A 19,271-nucleotide genomic window follows, 5' to 3' on the forward strand; every position below is an offset into this window, starting at 1 on the left:
TTCACTATCTCTTTGTGCCTTTCCAGAACACAGCCTCTTTCACGATTCCGCCACTGTTAGCCCAACTATTGGGTCTGTCAGTTTCTGCCCTTCCCTCTGTCCTGTCCATAGTCCTTGGATCCTTCTGTCCTGAAATATTTCTTTTCTGCAAAGCACTTGAGGCTGATTGTCTTATCTTTTCCTTTTTTCTTAGGAATTCATAAGAGGAATCTAATAGGCATCCTTTCCAAAACTGGCACAAAATTGTGGGCCATAATTTTGTTGTTAGCAACATTATAGTTACAGGTCTTCCTTTTCATTTCTCTGAGACTGCCTTCCTCAGCAGTGTTGTTTTGTCTATGGCTGCCACCACTAACCTTTGTCCCAACTGTACTCCCATCCCTCTCCCCAGCAAACGTGATCTGCTCTTACAGATACAGAATCTCTACACTCAGTTTGTTGTAGCCCCCAAAGGTTTTTATGTTTGAAACCCCAGCCTGCATCCTTGGTGTGAGTCACAGACACCTCAGCTAAACATGAAGCTGGCTTTGGCCTCTCTTTTCTCCTCATATGTCGTCTTCAGCATCCCGGATTCTCAGTAGGCTTAAGGCTTCTTGGGCTGCCTGGGGAACTCTCTGACCCACCAGGAATTCAAGCCTCTTCCCTGAGTAAGACACTCTAGCATTAGACACATCAAACAGTGTCCCATCATGGACTAGGCAGTGTTGGTGTTGCTATTTCTCCTGGTTTTTGGGGTTGGGTTGGGTTGGTAAATGCCTCAAGCCTTAGGACCAGAAATTTAAGGGTACCACATAAGTTTGACATGGACATGACTTTGTCCTGAGTTCTTCAAAGCTTCTCCAGTTCTTAGTCACCTTCATGTCTGTACAGTTTTTTGCTTTAGGCAAGGAAGACTATGAACAATATATAAGAAAGAAAGTTAGGACTCACCAAGGGCCTCCCAACAGATCAGTGACAGAATAGACTTTAAAAAAAAAAATTTTTTTTTTTTTTGGTGGTCCTCAAATATAGTAAAAGTTTATTAATTTGGAATTTATAATTTTTCAACTAGAACGTAGAATCCATCTTTCTGAGGAGAGTTGGTAGGATAAGTGAGATTATAAATGGTGTACATTCAGGTTACATGTATACAATGACTATGCTATTTATACAAGATTCAAATCTGTGCAAATTAGGCTGGTAGGTTTAGCTCAGTTGGTTAGAGCGCAGCCACATAACATAAAGGTCACGGGTTCAGATCCCAGCACTGGCCAGCTGCCAAGAAAAACAAACAAAAAACCAAATCTGTGCAAATGGAGTCTCATTATGTCCTATGGATTACTAAAGCAGTCTTTCTTGATTGTCTAAATTTTTACACTTAGTATACAAATATTATTTATTGGTTTACAAATAAACAATTAAATGTTTGATTAAAAAATAAAAAGACCCAAAAGGCAACTGTGACAATACATAATACTTGAAGTATAATTTCTCCTAAATAATCCACTTAATTTGTGTTCATGGTTCATGAAATGGTTCATATTTTTATGCTGTTAACTATGTCCCATGTGTGTACCAAGCAGAAAAGTTTTTAGCTCTGAGCACAAAGTGATTTTTTTCTAAACGTTTTTGTATCCAAAGGTTTATTTGCCTTGTTCAGGATAAACTGGAGATCTGGCAGTGCCCAGATTGATCACAGGACAAACATTCAGGAAACTTTAATCATTGTTACTTGCATTTGCAGGAGCAACAAAATGGGTGCAGTGGCTCCACACCAGAAATGGGATCTATCACTAATGTTATGAAAGGAAATGCTTCCAATATCCATATCCAGAGGCTCACACACAGGGTGTTTAAAAGCTTAGTGCTGGCTGAGAGGTGCTTTTTATTTCTCAAACCCACAGTCTTGAAGCCAAGTTCTGAAGACAGTTGAACTGCCCCGTGTCAATTAATAGATTCTTGGCACACACCGAGATCCCATTTTTTCCCCACCTCCCTCTCCCAGTAATGGTGGCCAGAGGTGCATAGAGAGGGGAGTCCAAGACACAGATTACATGCACACTCTGTGATTCTGTTTGAAATTTCTACAACAGAACCTCACATCATCAGAAATGATGAGTTGATTGTTGGCTGTGTCAACATCGAAGGTCATATCCACTTGGAACTTTAGCATCCTTGGGTTTGGCTGTGGAATTGCTGTCAGCTGAGGCTCCAGTTCCTTTATTTTGGAAACCATCTTCTCCAGCTGACAATTGGGCCAGGGGTCATTCTCCTAAGTGTCCTCAGAATATGAGGGACACAATAAAACTTCCCCATTGGGTTCCTGTGTGATGGACCTGGTGCACCAGAGACAGCAAACACATCTGCAGTTTAGGTTCACGAGTTTTTCAAGATAAGACAGGCAGAGAAGACATCTACTTGCTGCTTTAAATTGTTTAGCCATGGCCACTGTCTCTCCTCTACTAGATTCTCCTCTGGCCTCCAACTGCTTCTGAAGGTGGCTCAGTTCTGGCAGAACTAGGCTTCTTAACTTTCCAGTCCAGAGATCTTTCCTCTAGCTGTTTCTTAACCTTTTTCAACCAAAACCCCCTTTAAAATTCTGATGAAAGCAATGTATTCTCTTCCACAGAAGAATATACCACAAGAACCCACACATAATTTTGTAACTCTTTTAAGACCTCAGGTCTAATTATGTTTAGGTGTATGTATGTTAGGTGTATAAGCAGATGGATGCAGAGGAAAGTGAGAGAGGATAAGCAAGCACATTTACGTCTTCTGAACAGTCTGTGGCTGGTGTCCGGCCTAGAATGAGAACAAATAGGGAATAGGGGCTCAGGGTTAGTCTTTTTCACAGGCAGCTGCCTAAGGCTTGCTGCCTTTCCCTGGGTGATGCAGCTCCCTGGAACACCCATTGCCAGGGGCACCAAATAGGGAATAGGGGCTCAGGGTTAGTCTTTTTCACAGGCAGCTGTCTAAGGCTTGCTGCCTTTCCCTGGGTGATGCAGCTCCCTGGAACACCCATTGCCAGGGGCACAGGATCCAAGATTGCAGCCCCCCCTCCAAAACAGGTGGTTGTCTGCCTTCGTCCCAGGCCAAGGCAGCTGCAGCACATTTTATGCTCTCTCAGTACTGCTCTTGATTTCTCCTCCATTGTCTTAGCCTCAGCACTCTCTCCAAGCACAAAGACAGAGGGAATAAGCTCCTTGGGCATCTCTTGGTGGTACAGAGACCCCATTTGGCAGTAGAAATAGTCCTTAGAAAATACTCCATCTTTCCAAGGGAAGAAGTTCTTAGGACAGGTGAGAAGACAAGCAACTGGCCCTTCAGATCCTATACGGGGCTGTCATGGTGGCTGATGGCCCAGTCGCCCCACATTTCCTAGCAGTGAGATGCTCCTTTCTCCTTTGCTTTGCTCCCCCCACCCATGCTCCTCCCAAGCTACTGTTGTGCCTCTGGCTGACCGCCAGCCCAGCCAGCACCCCCGCCGGTAACCACAGTGGGTGTGAAGTGCCAGATTGATATGAGGGGGTGCATGTTCACTTCCGGCTTCATAGATAAGCCCTACAAATGGGGGGTGTTGTTACTGGGAAGAGCACTGCTTCTCAGAGTCAGCTCAGAAGACAGAACTGAGGGACTAATGGCAGAAGAGAAGGCTGAGGCTGTGAGGCATCTAGCCGGGCATCTGGCCTGCTGGCCAAGTTTGGGACTCCTGACAAGGCTGTATCCCTTCAGAGGGAGCTACCGCTATAAGCCATAATTATAATCAAGCGTCATTGCCGAAGGAGGGGAAAGGCACGCCTCTGAATCAAAAGGGGAGCAGAAATTGCCACAGAGACTACAGCTTTTGGGCTAGCCTACAAGAGCCAGGTGCCGTCTCTTTCCCACATTGCAGAGAAGCGGGATTGAGCAGCAGTCTTCTTGGAAACCATCCTTCTTAACAAGGAGACAGCCTTATGGTCCAAGCCTCTGCAGCCGTGTAACTGATAGATGAAAGAAGAATATTCTCAAAGGGAATATTCCCTAGATGTTGGGAAGATCAGAGCCAGAAGTCCTAAAGAGAGAGCATTGTGACCACTGAGGGAGCCAGGCTTGCTTCTAGGTATGTTCAGGAAGCCCAGGAAGGTCCCAGCACAAGGAAGTCGTTGAGCCAAGCCCAGGGGCATAGCTTGCAGATGCTGCTGAAGAAAGCCAGATGTTAAGTGGAAGTCATTTGAAAAGGCTGACCCTGATTGGCCTTCTCACTGTTCTTCATCTCTTTGTGTGTTTGTCTAGTTTGCAGGAAGAACCGAGAACAAACAATGACTCATTCATCCTCACTAAGACCCTGGAGGAAGAAGATGGTTGAGATCATTCTGTAGCTTACATGCAGAAATCAGTGATATTGAGCATTAAAGGCTAAGAGTTTTAGAAACCAGGGAGGGTGTCTTCAATGCTGTTCCTTGGTACAGTGCCTGGAATTTGCACCAAATCCATGAGCTTCTCATGGTCAACCCTCTGACCACAGAAAGTAGAACAGATCAGAGCTTTGAATTAGACCTGTTTGTGGGAGCAGGAGGGACTGGGGAAGAGAGAGAGTGGAGCAACACACCTGATGCAGTAACAGCGCTGTTCTATTTGGAAGTTGACCTCTTCAATAAATAGCCAAGTTTCATGGCTCTGAGCTCGTGATGCACACTGCCCAGATGGAAGGCATTTGAGGGGACCCTTTGGCCACCGGCACCATGCTGATAGTCCCCACTCAGACAGTGGGTCTTCTGGCAAGCCTCTTCTGTGAGATAACAAGGTTCCTGGTCCCGCAGTGCACGGTTTGTTGTAGGTTTGGTGTGAATAGTTTGTTGTCACTAACCAGCCCTGGCTAGCAAGAATTACAGAGGAGAGATTTGGCAGGGACCCACATGGTATTGCAACCTGTCAATAAATCTTGACAAGTTTGTAAATCAAAGGCTCCCTGGCAGCTGGCATCACATAGTGCCTAATGCAGCCAGGATTTGCTCACCAAAAAGTGCAGTGATGACTTGAATTTTGGAGGCCTCTGCTATTGACTTCTGGCCATTTGCCTCTTCCCAAGCGTAAGGTTGCCTCCTCTGACCTTTGTCCTCTAGTGTTCTCAGACAACCCCCCAAATCCCACAAAATAAGCTGAGTGTTTACAAGAGGAAGGAGATACTACTTTTTAATGGGGTGGTCTGAAGAAGACTGCACCAAATTCGCAGCCCAGCAGGCGCTCTAATAGAAGCTGGGAAGGGTTTAGTAGAGAGCAGTGAAAGGAAGAGCCCTTTGGTTTGGCTGTGGCTCTTTCTCTTTTAAAGAAGCAAGTATTTCCTCAGGTGAAGCTTAATGCCCAGAATCTTAGTGACCCTCTAAAGACAGATTTGGGAGCTCAGTGCCTCATCCTGTCACCCTTCACCTGGGCAACACCAGGTATGCAGTTCCTCATCATCCAGGCCCTGTCAGGCCTCTATATTGTCTAACCCTCAAATTTAGAAGGAACTACCTCACATTACCTCCCCAGCTCATCTTTTACTGGCTAATCCTTATAACGCACTGACTTTGACTTGTTTGTTCTTTATGGAAGTAAGTTCTGTTAAAGGAGGGTGGTCTAGGCCTCCAGGCTAAACAGCTGACTTTTGTTGGACTTTGTCTGCTCAGGCTGCCGTAACAACATACCATAGACTGGATGGCTGAAAAACAAATTTATTTTCTCACGGTTGTGGAAGCTGGAAATCTGAGATCAAGACGCCAGTGTGGCCGGGTTCGGGCTCTCTTCCTGGCTTGTAGATGGCCACTTTCTTGCTGAGACATCTCTCTCTTTCCCTCCCTCATCTTATAAGGCCACAGTCCTATAGGATTCAGGCCCCACTCTTATGACCTCACTTAACCTTATTTATCTCCTGAAGACCTTATCTCCAGATAAATTCACGTTGTGGGATAGGCTTCAGTATATGAATTTGGGGGGTCACAGTTCAGTCCATAGCAGAGCCCTTCAAGCATATGTGCCCTGCCCTGTCCCATTTAGGAGAATTCACGTTGTGGGATAGGCTTCAGTATATGAATTTGGGGGGACACAGTTCAGTCCATAGCAGAGCCCTTCAAGCATATGTGCCCTGCCCTGTCCCATTTAGGAGCAAAGCTGGAGCATCTCTTAGGATCTCTACATGGACACCAGTGATCTGATCAACGGATTCAAAGACACCTCTTTCCCACCCCCTGCGCCTGCATTTCACAACCATCACCAGCGCTCTACACTCACCCCTGGTGACTAGAGCTAGGTAACACCTCTTCAAGAAGGAATCTTTAAAAGCAAAGCTGTCTTGTGTTTGGCAACAGTCAGTGTCAGCTAAGATTGCTGCCTGAGGTGGCACATCAGTACAGAAAGATGAGAGACCACTGCTTTCCTTCTGGCGGCAGCGTGAGATTAGAGGAAACTGCTTGATAGTCCAGTGCAGGAAAGGGCTGGCAGTCTTAGAACTCAGCAGCTATAAACTCTTCCTTCTGTGATCAGCAGGCCAGCCCATCGCCACTGGAGGTTCTCCCCTTCCCACCCTGTAAGACTCACAGGGTCTCTCATGCTCCGGGAGTATGTTTCCCAAATACTTGTCCTGCCAACCCTGGCAAAGGAAGCCCTAGGTCCAGAAAAGAAAGTGGCATGGGCCACTCCAGCTCAGCGAGGGCTTTTTTCTGTGTAGATTTCTGAACTCCAGGCACATTAGGAATGTTGAGATGTCTTCATTCTCCTTCCTGCCAGCCTCATGGCAGTAGGGAAGACCCAGCAGCACTGTCATTATTTCTGGAGCCTCTGCTTCTGAGGACCAATTGTGTGCTTTTGACAGGACTGTTTACGGTACCCTGTTTCTCCGATGAACCTTGTTCCAGCCTCTCTCTTGCCATCTTAGCTCCTTTCTCTGTGTCTAAAGACCACTCTGAACCCACTGCCTGCGTCCAGTGTTGCTATTTTTTTTTTTTTTTAAATTATCTCTGAACCCTAAGGAGGAACTAGTTAGGCCTTGTCTGGAGGAAGGAAGAGGCAAAATCCACCATTCCAGGCCTTTGGGCTGCTAGAGATTTGACAGAATTGCTCTGGCACCGAGCATCATGATGGAGTATCTCGTCCTAGTCTCAGCCCAGCCCCAGGAGAGAGAAAGGATGGGCTGCCAAGCCACAGTCCACAGAGCCCAGGAATTGTGAGGTTCTTTTCATTTCTTCCCTAATGCCTTCCACCCTCTCTTCTCCACACTTCCCAAATGATTTTCAGGGCCTTAAACTCTGGTGTTGAGTACTACTGGGACCAGCTGAACGAGACTGTCTTCACTGTCCATTCCAACAGCAGGAGCAGCGAGCGACCTGGGTGAGTTTGTGAAGTAGGAGGGGCACAGCTGGCTGGAGGCCTGTCCCTTCCTCCTGCTTTTGAGGGGCTGAGCCACGCCCTCAGACTGTGCTCCAGGGCTCTGGGTTCCTCGTTGACCAGATCAGCTGCTCTCTGATCTGCTTCATGTATTGAGCTTTTGCAGACAGTTTCATTTGAGAAAAGTGTTCCATGGCCAAGAAAGAGAATGAAACCTCTGCTCCCAAAGTCTTATTTAGAACACCCCTGGCCCCCTCCCATCCTGGTCATAGTGTTTGGGCATACGTGGGGTGAGGAGAGAAAACAGGGGACTGCATAAAGATGCTGCCCCACGAAGTCTGCTGTTTGGCCCAGGGAGAATCAGTGGAGGGATCTCTCAGATGACCAGGACCACAGGGACCAAGCTGCCTAGGGACAAAGCCTCTCCAGGGGCCAGTTAGAGAGTAGGAATATGGTACTGATCCTCTTATCACTTAATTCACTAATGAAGACTGGAATGTTTTCAAAAACATTGGGTCAATGATAAACCAAGGCAATTGCCGCTTCCTGTAGGAACAGCTGGAGGAATAGTCCCAGAAGCAGTTAGAAATATGAGTGTCTGGTGACAGTCTCAAAAGTTCTGGGCTTCCTCTGATGCCAGCTCCAGCTGACCTTGGGCCTGGGCCTTCCTTGTAGGGCAGCTTATGCTCCCTACCTTCAAGGGGCTTTTTCTTAGAAGGCCCCTGAAAGAGGATCCCAGAACAGCCTCATAAGTGTTTCCATGATTTGGAGCAGAATTTTTTTTTTAAAGATGACCGGTAAGGGGATCTTAACCCTTGACTCGGTGTTGTCAGCACTATGCTCTCCAAAGTGAGCTAACCGGCCATCCCTATATAGGGATCTGAACCCTTGGCCTTGGTGTTATCAGCACCACATTCTCCCAAGTGAGCCACGGGGCGGCCCTAGGAGCAGAATCCTGAGGGAAAAAAAGTTCTGGTGTTTCCTTTCCAATGGAGATATCAGTCCACTTGAAAGTTCTAAGAATTTCAACGGAATCTTGCCAGCATATAGTTAGAAGGAAGATAAAGCTAAAGAGAGAAACTACTGCTTACTACCCTTTGTCTCATGGATCTCAGCTAGCAGATTCCTGAATGTAAATGAGTCTTTTCAGATTAGCCATCTGTACCCCCCCACCACCAACCACCACCAAAACAGGGCCTGTTGTCTAGGAGAGTGACTGGACCAGCTGGGTTTGCAAGATTGGATGGTTCTGTGGCCTCCTTTCGTTGTCCCGGGGCCTGGACTGATCTTGAAGCAGAAGGAACATCAGGAGGTAGCTGCAGGAGCTCAGGGCCTCTCTTCTCAGCTTATAGGCCCTGGCCCTCGCTGTGCCCTGAAGATTGGCGCAGAGCCGACAGAGTTCTGTAAGGAGTGCTGTCCCAAGCCCTGCCTGACTGCAGTCTGCTTTTCTCTCCCTAGAACCAGCAGAGCCACATGGAGGACTGACAGAGACATGGGCCTCATGAATGCAATCGGGCTGCAGCCCCGGAACCCCAGCACTTCAGTGACATCTCAGGGCACCCAGACTCTGGCCCTTCAGCTGCAGAATGCTGAAACACAGACTGAGAGGGAGGTACAGGAGCCAGGGACAGCAGCCTCGGGTCCTGGTGAAGGTAGGAGCCTGCGGTGCTAGAGGGGGAGTCTGACCTGGGGTGGGTGATTGGGAACATACTCCCTGGGAGAGGGAGCCTAAGGCTCCTGGGCCCTCCATGTACACAGATGATGGTGTGCGAGTGCCACTCCCCAGTCACGATGTTTACCCCTCTTGTGTCTGGGTAATGCCCACCTGGTGGCAACCTCCTCAAGCAGGGACATCATTTCCCTGAGCTTGGTCACCGTTTCCAGTAAGCTGAGCTGCACTTGTAGCTTTGCTCAGCTCCCACCAAGTAATGCTGACCTCCTCCTCCTCCTTTTAAACTTGGAGGACCCAGGCTGTTTTTCCAAAGAGCACAGAAAGTAGCTCTCTTTTTGAAAGTTCTGGCAGAGAGACTCACTATGCAAGCTCTTGTTCCAGAGGAGTGCACCCCAGGCTTCCAGGCTGACCTCCAGATAACTGTGTTAACCCTGCTAGCATGGCAGATTGGCACTGCCACAGACCTCTCCTGGTCCTGTTGCACCTGGGGTTCCCTGCCGTTTTGGCCGCAGCCTGGCACACCGTCAGCCTGCTTCAGGTGTGGCTCAGCCAGCCTCAACCCTGGTGCTTTGTGCTCGGCTCACACTTCTGAGAACCAATTAGCACTTCCCAGCAGTAGGGCTCGAGCCACTTAGGAGTCCGTCAGCAGCTGTGTTAAACAGGACTTTCTCACTCAGTCACTCTCCTCACCCCCCACCCTCCTCCCCAGCCCCCTTGCTGGTCCTATTCCCAAACAAGGCAACCTGCAAACAGACACATATTTTCTAGGTCTTTGTTGAGCCATTTGCTCAGAAGAGACCATGGGAGGAGAAGCCATGGTGTGCATCAGGCAAAGAGTAACAAATTTGCCTGTGCCACCAGGGAACAGCTTTCTACACTGCAGTCCCCCACAGAGCACTGTCTTTCTTGCTGCCATAAACTGAAATTTTTCAAAGTTAAGTCCCTTTTTGGTCTGTGGCCCAGCCCACCTCCTACGTCTGAGGCCCACGGCTCTTTGTGGGGTGGCAACACCCTTGGTGGGGACATGAGCAGCTGGCAGTGCTGGCTGGGACAGCCAGTTGCAGCTTTGAGCCTTGATAAGGAGACAGTTAAGTCTCTTCCAGCCATCTCTAGCCCATTTGTGCATGTTTCTGTGGACTCTGATCCACCCTGGAGACCACTAGGCTTATTTTAGGGAGCCTGAGAGCGAGGCACACCAGAAACCACCACAGGCTTCTCCAGTGCAGCCAGAGTGCCCAAACCTCTCCCCCAGCAGCCCCTGAAGGGCAGCCTATGAGAGCCCCTGATAAAGCCAGGTAGCCTGAGGGTTACCCAGGAAGGATTTGGAGAGGTAGGCTGGAGTCTTTAGGCAGTCCCCTCTGATTTGATTTGATGGCCATTTACTGAGTGTCTACCATGTGTCCCCTAACTTGAGCTACAAAGACAAATGAGCTTCTGTCCTTCCCCAAGGAACCTACAGTATAGAGAGGGAGACAGACACCTAAGCAGATAATCACTTAAGCAGATGATCAGGACCTTGGGAGCACAAAGGAGGGGCTGTGCCCAGCTGTGGGGCTCAGGGAGGACTTCTGGAGGAGGTGGTCCTGAGCTGAGTCTTCCAGGATGCATAGGAGTTAGTCAGGCAGAGTGGAGTGGGGGGAGGCAATCCTGGCAGAGGAGACAACATGTGCAGGGGCGCCAAGTTCAGAAACATCACACTCAGTCCAGAGGACTGCTAGCGGGTTTGTGCTCATGCATGTTGAGAAGTAGGCTGGAAGAGTAGAGAGGGCAGATTACAGGGGCCTGGGTTGGGAGCGGGCCCTTTATCCTGAAGGTGAAGTGCAGCAGGGGCTCTGGGACCAGGAGCTGTGGGCTTGAGAAGTACATCCTCTGGTGTTTCAGCTCTCAAAGAATTCTCTGCTTTTTTTCTTGGTTAGCATCCAGCCCGTTTCTGGCCTCCAGTCTACTATAAGTTCCTTTCTTCCTGTTTGGGGGGTGGGAGCAAAGGGTGGGCAGGAGGGAAGGAGCTCTCTTTCCCCGTTTCTAGAATCTGGGACCTCATTCCTTGCCCCCTCCCTCCGTGGAGGGCAAGCCTTTCCAAGGTATGGCGCTTGTCAGCAGGAGCAGCAGGCAGGAGCCAGGAGCCTTGGCAGCTCCGGGGCCGGGAAGCTCGCTGCTTCTGTTTGTAGCCTGCTGACTTTGCCCAGAGCTCCAGATCCCCACTCTTCAGACCCTTTCATGAAGCATTCAGGGGAGGGGAGGCATGGGTTGGAGGGGGTATGGGGAACTGAGGAGTGGGTATCACTGTGCAGCCTTGTCTCTCCTAGGGCCAGGAGTCTTGTACTGTGGTGCTTACCCCAGTGCTATGATACTGGATTCCTCCCAGGGGAGACCAGTAATCAGGACTCCCCCTGGACCCAAACTTCCTCATCCAGAGGCAGGCATCCGCCATCCCCACTCCCACTCCTGCCTCCTTTCTTTGTATTGACAAACCTGGAAACCAGATCTGCAATGCAAGAACATGGATAGGGAAACCCTGGCCAAGGAGGTTAACCCTTCTGGGCTTGGCTTGAAGGGGGATACCACCTGCACATATACTCCCTACAGAGGCCCAGATTTATTAATGTGGGAAACCAGCTCTGCTTGCAGTAATCATTGTTCTGTGGCCTGTCCCTCTCTTAGCCCTTTCCCGTCAGCTAGCACCAAAGGGTTCCCAGGCTACTTCTCATTCTTTTGTTCTATAATAATTTGATTAAAATCCATTCAGCTCTTTCCAGGACTTCCAGGAAGGGCCCTCCACAGGGGGATTTTACAGGTGCTGGCTTTTATTGCTTGTCCAATTTTGGCAAAAGAGTTTGGCCTCCTTCAGAACTTGCACTTGACCCTGCAACAAACCTCCCTACCCTGCTGGCCAAGAGAGGAGCTCAGACAGGGAGGGAAGCATTCCCTGGGCTCACTTTGCTCCCAGCACTGGTACAGTGCCTGCCTGGTATACAGTAGGCATCCAGGAAGTGTGTGGAATGAATGAACTCAGCTGAGGCAAGGCCCTGCCCCTGAGCTTGGCTGTGCCGCACTATTCAGAGTGCCCCATCGCCCTGTCCCAACCCCTGGAAAACGTTGTCTGGGTCTCTTTTCTTGTCTGCTGAAGATGGTAGTTATAACAGCTATAACTGGCCCTGGGCCAAGAAAAAGCACAGGGGAAGGGGAGTAGCTGAAAAACCAGTGAGCCCCCTGAGGTCAGGAAGGTCAGCTCCTGCTTTAACTCTCTGAGCTTTGGGTCTCTCTTCTGCTCTTCAGGGCAGTGTAACCCCCAGAATTAAAGGTACTTGCAGGGCATTATAGGAAGTTACATATCCCACCCTGGTCTCTGCATCCAGAATGTTCCTTAGGATTTACAGGGAAGGAGACAGCAAAATAGACCCCTGTGGCCACCACTGCTCCTGGATCACTGTCCTGGCTGCCATTTCCTTTGGGCCCCAGTATTTTTCCCTCTTGAGGAATGTGCCAGCTCCCTTCAGTGGTTCTTAGCCTAGGCTTAGAGTTCCCAGGAGAGAAGCACAGCTCACAGCTCTGTAGGCTGAAGCTATCCACACCCAGCCCTGAAGAAACCACTCGTGTACATTTTTAAATCTCTCATTCATTCATTTTTAAACACTTAACTTTGTGTCTCATATGGTATTAGGCACCAAAAGTATTGTAGAGGGAATCACATTCAGAGATGAAGCCATCATGTCTGTTCCCTCCAAGAGCAAGTATAGAAGGGAAATAGACTTATAAGTGCTTCTCCCACTGCAAGGGGTAACAAGTGACCAGTTTTCGAAGTTGCCTTAAGTCTGGAGCCCCTGTAAATAGCCTGGGAGCCCTTTTATTCATCTGTACATATATTGACAAATACCCAGCAAGCACAAGACCATGTGTTAGACTCTGGGCCCAAAGATGAGTAAAACTTACTCCAAGACCTTCAGGAACTAATAGCCTAGAAGAGAGATCCCACAGCCACAGATAACTAACACGGAGAGGTGTGGAGCTCTGCGAGGGCTCAGAGTAAGAGCAGCCCCTTCCAGCTGGGGGTGGGTGCAGAAGACCAGGTGAAAGAGATGGCATTTGCCCTGGCCCTTGAAACTGAGTAGACTTCAGAACCAAGGAGATACGGCAAGAGCAGAGCAGGCAGGGTATGCGCCAGGGTGTCCCAACAAGCGCGGGCGTGTGGAGAATGGTGCCTCATCTGCTCCAGTGAAGGTTATCAGGTGCATGAAGAGGGTGGGCAGGAAAGCAGTGAGGGCCTAGTCAGAGGGCCCACAGCTGTCAAACTAGAGAGTTTTGCCTACTTTGAGGGCTCTTGGAGCTGCTGGGTTTTGAACAGATATGGACTTAACCCGAGCTTGATTGGAATAGTAATAGCAGCAGCTTGGAGACTGGATAGAAAAGAGGAGATTGGAAGCAAGAAGACCAGTTAGGAAGCACCACTACAATTGTAGTGAGAGGTGGCCTGGCCGGAGCCGTAGGCAAGCAGTGCTAGAGGACAGGAGGGCTCAGACTTGCGTGCTGGCAGCAGGGCCTCCACCAGAGCCCAATAAAGCCCATCAGGGGCTCTCTGGGGGCTTGGCTGCAGCAGCACCCATAGGGCCCCAAGGCAGCCTGTCTTGCCCCTAGAAACTATCTCGAGGAAAGCTGATGGTTCACCAGGCACAGGGCCCAGCATAGTGAGCTCTGGTGCCAGCAGGCCTCAGGCCAGCCCACGGTACATCCCAGACCGACCTGGGAAGGTCTTCAGTGTGTCGGATTCTTAGAAAGCAGTGGGGGCTGCAGTGAACACAGGGAAGTCCCTATGGGGCTTCCCTAGGCAGCCCTCTTTGCTCACAGGCACGGAGGCCCTAGGTTGACCTTTCCTCTTATCCTGTACCCCACTGTTCGAAGGCTGTTCCCTTGAGGGAAGGCAGGCTTGATCCAGTAGTCCAGGAGCCTTTTGGATTTTCCTTCCTTCTGTCCTGGGAGCTGGAGCTGAACTTCCTAGGAGGAAGTGGGTACATGCAGCCGCCTTGAAGGGCAGGGGCAGAGTTTACCAGGGGATCTCAAGAAAAGCAGGTTGGACATAGCTGAATCCCAGGTGGAGCCCCCGCTGCTTAGTGCAGAGGAAAATTGTTTAAGACCTAGAGGAAGAGCTACTAGCACAAGGCTACTAAGCACTAGCAGGAAGGGAGAGAGGGGCCTTAAACACAGCTAAACTATGAAACTGGCCATCCTGGAATCTATCTCTAATGAGGCCATCAGAGAAAAGGGACTTGATGAGGGAGCAAAGAGAGTCTTGTAAAAATGGCTGTTGACAACAAGTACCCCCCAAAAGAAGAAATTCTCATATCAAAGCTCCCAAAACTGCAGAAACCCAAACTGGCCAGCAAGTAGCCAAAGGAAACAAATCAGTAGTTCAGTGGGGCCATCCCTGGCAATCTGGGAGCCTTGATCCGAGTCAGCCATGGGCATGGCCTGGTTCTCACCCCACTGAGGGCTGAGCAGCAGGCTGGAGGGGAGGTTCTCAGGATGGAACTGTACTGCTGCCGCAGCTGCAGAGCCCAAGTTAGTCACAGCAGCCTCTGTTGACCGAGTGCCTGGGGTGTGTCTATCTCCTTTCCTCTGCCTAGCACTGTGTGATGTGGATGTTAGGTTAGGGGGCTTGTCCAAAGTCACCCAGCTAGTGAGCAGCAGAGCTGAGAATTGAGCCAAAGTCTTATTTGTCCCCACACAAGAGAATGCCTGAGCCTTTAGGAAGGAAAGGAACAGAACCCTTCTTTCCCTCCCTAGACCTGCAGATTGAAAACTCAGACCTGGGCTGGGCAGTTGGCTGTCTCCAGGGGAAGATGGTGTTGGGAGGACAGTAACTTGTGAAGACTGGTGGGTAAAGGAGGAAGAGAGAAAGAGACACAATACAGAAGGATGTTTAAAAATCCAAACTTCCTCCTGAGCCTTTAGGAAATAACATAACACTGAAGGAAAACAGCGTTGAAATGAAGCCAAGCAGACTGTTTGCCTTTGGGCTACACCCTGTAGGGTGCCCCCCTTTTTTCCCATGATCACGCAGCATACCGCACCCCAGCTGTAGGTCTATGAAATTACCCAAGACAGGGAGAGGGCAGACCAAGCAAGCTTTCTGGGCCCACCTCCTCAGCCTTCTTTCACACTAGCCTGGCACTGGTGCTGAAGGGGTTAATCAAAGCTGAACACTTGTCTTCTGGTCTAGCTCTGTTGCTGAACTGGCCAAGTAGCCTTGACCACCTCATGCTTCCTAGGCCTCAGTTTCCCCGCCAGTAGAACAGAGGTATGAATTGTGATCGTTTGAGGGCTTTTGTCTGCCTTTCAAGACTGATTTTCACAGTGACAGAGTTGGGCTCTTATTCCTATTTTAGTCTAGACTCCCTCAGCTGCTACTAGTGGCTGCCTGCCTGGCTCAGCAGCTAATTCCCTATCTCTTCGGCTTTGTGCCTTCCAGGTGAGGGCTCAGAGTTCGGCGCAAGCGGGGAAGACGCCCTCAGCAGGATCCAGAGGCTCATGGCGGAGGGGGGCATGACGGCCGTGGTGCAGCGGGAACAGAGCACCACCATGGCCTCCATGGGTGGCTTTGGCAACAACATCATCGTCAGCCACCGCATTCACCGCAGCTCCCAGACGGGCACTGAGCCTGGTGCCGCCCGCACCTCCTCGCCCCAGCCCTCCACCTCTCGGGGACTGCTCCCGGAACCAGGGCAACTGGCAGAGCGAGGCCTAAGCCCCCGGACAGCCTCCTGGGACCAGCCTGGCACCGCTGGGTGGGAGCCACCCCAGCCAACTCTGCCCTCTTCTTCCCCTGTCCCTATCCAGGGCAACTGGCAGAGCGAGGCCTAAGCCCCCGGACAGCCTCCTGGGACCAGCGTGGCACCGCTGGGTGGGAGCCACCCCAGCCAACTCTGCCCTCTTCTTCCCCTGTCCCTATCCCCCTTCCTAGCACTGAGGGACCAAGCCTGCACTGCAACCTGACCAATAACAACCACCTTCCAGATGGTGGTGGCAGCAGCAGGGGGAGAGCTGCGGGCCCCAGTGGGGAGCCACGGAATAGGTAGAGACAAATATGTGCACTGGTGCTCCCCCCCCTCGAGCCCCTGAGCAGAAACCGGACCTCACAGCTGACTGGGAACTGAACCTGCAGAGGAGCTGCTGGCTGCATCAGGGAACAGGAGGAGCGGGAGGGTGGGGGGTCAAGAGGAGTCAGTCAGTGGGCGTGAGGCAGTCGAAGGGGCAAGGCTTGCCTCGCGACTAGAACCTTCCAGGATCTGGAGCCCAGGAGACCCACATTGCTGGGCTTAGTGGAAATGGAGGAGCCAGTGGGTATCTCTGCTGTGAGCCCCCTTTCTTCTAGGAACATGGGCTCAAAGGACTCAGCTCTGGACACAGAGCCCCGGAAGAGTGAACAGTCTTCCAGATCTGGGCCAAGTCATCCTGGACAGAGGCCAGTGGGGCAGCTTTGCTCGCTCTGTTGGGTGGGCAGAGCCCCCAGGAGCCCAAGAGCAGGAGGAGCAGCCCGGCCCCTAGAAAGAACCTCCATCTCTGAGCCTTCCAGAGCTTCAGTCTCTCTTCATCGTCTTACCCCACAGAGACCAGTCGGGGGTCAGGCCAGGCTCCCAGATTCCTGAGGACAGGGACTTCCTGAATTTACTAATGGGGACAACTGTGGGGTGTAGGGGGCAGCCTGCTGGCCTGATACAAGATGGGGTCAAGGGGAAGTGGGCAGGTCCTCACTTAGGAATGGGGGGTGTAGGCTGGCCCGCCCCCAGGGCCTGTGCACCAAGCTCCAACCCCCCACCCCTGAGACCCTTAGAGCAGCACCTGTGGTGTCAGTATTATCTGGGCCTAGGCCAAAGCTAGCCCAAGGCTGGGGGAGGGGATGAGATTCCAGGTCAGAATGTGAGGTCTTGATCTGTGATTTAAGGTGTTGCATGTGGAATCTTGAACTGTATGTGTAGTTTCTAGTGGAGAAATCAAGGCTCTGATCATTTTGTTTTAATATGAAAATGTGATTTCCTTTCTGTTTGTAACTCATCATAGAAACATTGTGGTGGGAAGAGAGGGGATAGTCTACTGCGAATGAGGGAAACACCAAAGATCTACATCATTAAAATGATGATATGCCCCTCTCCAGGCTCTTCTTTTTGTGTCCATGGAGGAGGGAGGATAGGATGGTGATTGGGATGTGGGGAGATTGAATTGAGCCGCGCCCTGGTTCCCCAGCACAGTCCTGCCCAGCACTGTCCTAATGACTGGGCAGGTATGGGCTGCCGCCTCTGCTGTGTGTACCACCACCTCCTGCTTCCCAGGGACCTGCTACAGATTGGAGCAGCCTTCCACTGGCTGGTGGATAGGTAGGAACAATGGAATGTCACTCATCCTGATTGCTTCCTACCCAGGACTACAGGTCTGGAGTGAAGATGTAACTGGCCAAAAAGCTGGATCCCCTCCAGTCCTGGGAAACTACCCACAGCAGATGTCTGGGTGGCCAGGCAAGGAGCTTAGTCTTGTTTGCAGGCATCCCCCAAGGTCTCAGGTCTCTCTTGGTGTCTTCCGAACAGTGGCTGAAAGGCCTGCTCTATCCATGGGCCTTGGCTACATCAACTTTCAAGCCTATTAGAAAGTGGGAGAAGGAAATTTGTCTCAAATTCAGGTATAAAGGAAAATCAGAGCAAACCCAGGGCTTTTTGCCAGCAACAAGTACTTCTTGAGTATCTTTTATGCCCAACTCTGTCCCAGATGCTATGGGGCATGCAGAATTACAGGTTCTGCCTCAACAGAGACAAAATGAGAGATAAATGGGCAAGCAAGTAATACAAAAGTGTGAAACATTATCTAGTTAAGAACACTTGAATCTTCTAGAAAATTGTATAACAGCTCTGAACTAGACACCTCAGTTAGCTGTGTGACCTTGGGTAAGCCGCTTGCTTTTTCTGGACTTTACTTTCTGTTGTAGGAGGATGCAGGGCTTGTATTATGCAACCTTTTAAAGTTACTTCCAGCTTTATAATCTTGAATCATGGGAGCTCAGAGAGCACAGGATTGGCTAGGTCAGGTTTCCTTTAAAAGGTGGGATTTGAGCTAAGAATTGAAGGATGGAAGGAGAAGGAAGCCCTGCTGCAATTCCTGTCCTCTACCCCGGTAGGAGGAAGAATCCATTTGTCTGACAGTGGGGACTATTCATTTGTTGAGTGTAAGCCACATGCCAAGGACACAATGTGTATTATCTCTCCAAAACTTTCTCACAAAAACCCTCTGAGGTGGTTACTGCTGTTACCCCCAGACCACATGACTGGTAGAGTCAGGGTTGTTTTTTTTTGTTGTTGTTGTTGTTTTTGTTTTTAAAGATGACTGGTAAGGGGATCTTAACCCTTGACTTGGTGGTGTCAGCACCACGCTCACCCAGTGAGCAAACCAGCCATCCCTATGTGGGATCCGAACCCGTGGCCTTGGTGTTATCAGCACCACACTCTCCCGGGTGAGCCACAGGCCAGCCCCTAGAGTCAGGGTTTGAACCCAGGTAGCATATGGTTCCAGAGCACATGCCTCAGCCGCTATAATTTCTTACAGAAAGAAGATAAGGTGTAGGAAAAACAGAGTGGGGCCCTACTTGCTCTATTGCTTTGGGGAAAAGGGTATAAAGAGGTCTTGTGGATGAAGTGGTCCAAATTTGGTCCTGCCTGGCCCTGCCTCTACAGTTTCTGGCCAAGGATGAACCTCACCCCTCCTTGTTAGAGACCCTTGTCAACAACTGTCTGTCCCCACACCAACCCCTTGGAAAGCCCTCCCCTGGTGGTCAAACCTTTGCAGGTCCCCTTGCATATTACAAGTTTGCGTGGTCAGCAGGGCAAAGATTGACAACCCCTTTTGGAGATGAGTTTCAAAGTTCTGTGACTTGTCTTGGATCAAAGGCAGACCAGAGAGACTAAGTCAGGTCCCTGGTTCCCAACTCAGTTCTCAAGGGTTCCACTCTGGGTTCTGGGACTGGGCAGTGAGGGAAGGTCAAAAGTCCCTCTCCAGAGCAGGGATTGTGGAGAAATTAGAATGGCTTTGCCTGACAACTTTTGGAAACACTCAAGATAGTGGTTAGAGGCATTTCTGGTTTCTGTGGCCTGTACTCCATGGCCTTGCTTCTTTCCCCATTGGGCTGTTTTAAGGATCTGCCCCTCCCCTCATACACCCCCTTCTACTCTCCTAGGAGCACCACTCTCTCCTGGACCCTAGGAGGAGGGATATGGCAAAGTGGAACAGGTGCAGGACTGTCACC

At 50.3% G+C, this 19,271-nt stretch overlaps 1 protein-coding gene across 1 annotated transcript in view; it reads left to right on the forward strand.

The window, feature by feature from the left end:
• The window catches only part of LOC103588726 (activating molecule in BECN1-regulated autophagy protein 1-like), a gene marked incomplete at its 5' end in the record, with an annotated part of 47,398 nt that extends 30,265 nt beyond the window's left edge, over positions 1 to 17,133 (forward strand). The window contains 4 exons of the mRNA XM_008570521.1: positions 7,231 to 7,323; positions 8,779 to 8,972; positions 15,456 to 15,818; positions 15,929 to 17,133. Of these exons, the coding sequence (XP_008568743.1) occupies positions 7,231 to 7,323; positions 8,779 to 8,972; positions 15,456 to 15,818; positions 15,929 to 16,062 (784 nt within the window). The remainder of the gene's footprint in view (positions 1 to 7,230; positions 7,324 to 8,778; positions 8,973 to 15,455; positions 15,819 to 15,928) is intronic.
• Between the last annotated feature and the right edge of the window lie 2,138 nt (positions 17,134 to 19,271).

This window comes from Galeopterus variegatus, unplaced genomic scaffold, assembly GCF_000696425.1.
Source record: "Galeopterus variegatus unplaced genomic scaffold, G_variegatus-3.0.2 Scaffold608, whole genome shotgun sequence".
NCBI lineage: Eukaryota > Metazoa > Chordata > Mammalia > Dermoptera > Cynocephalidae > Galeopterus > Galeopterus variegatus.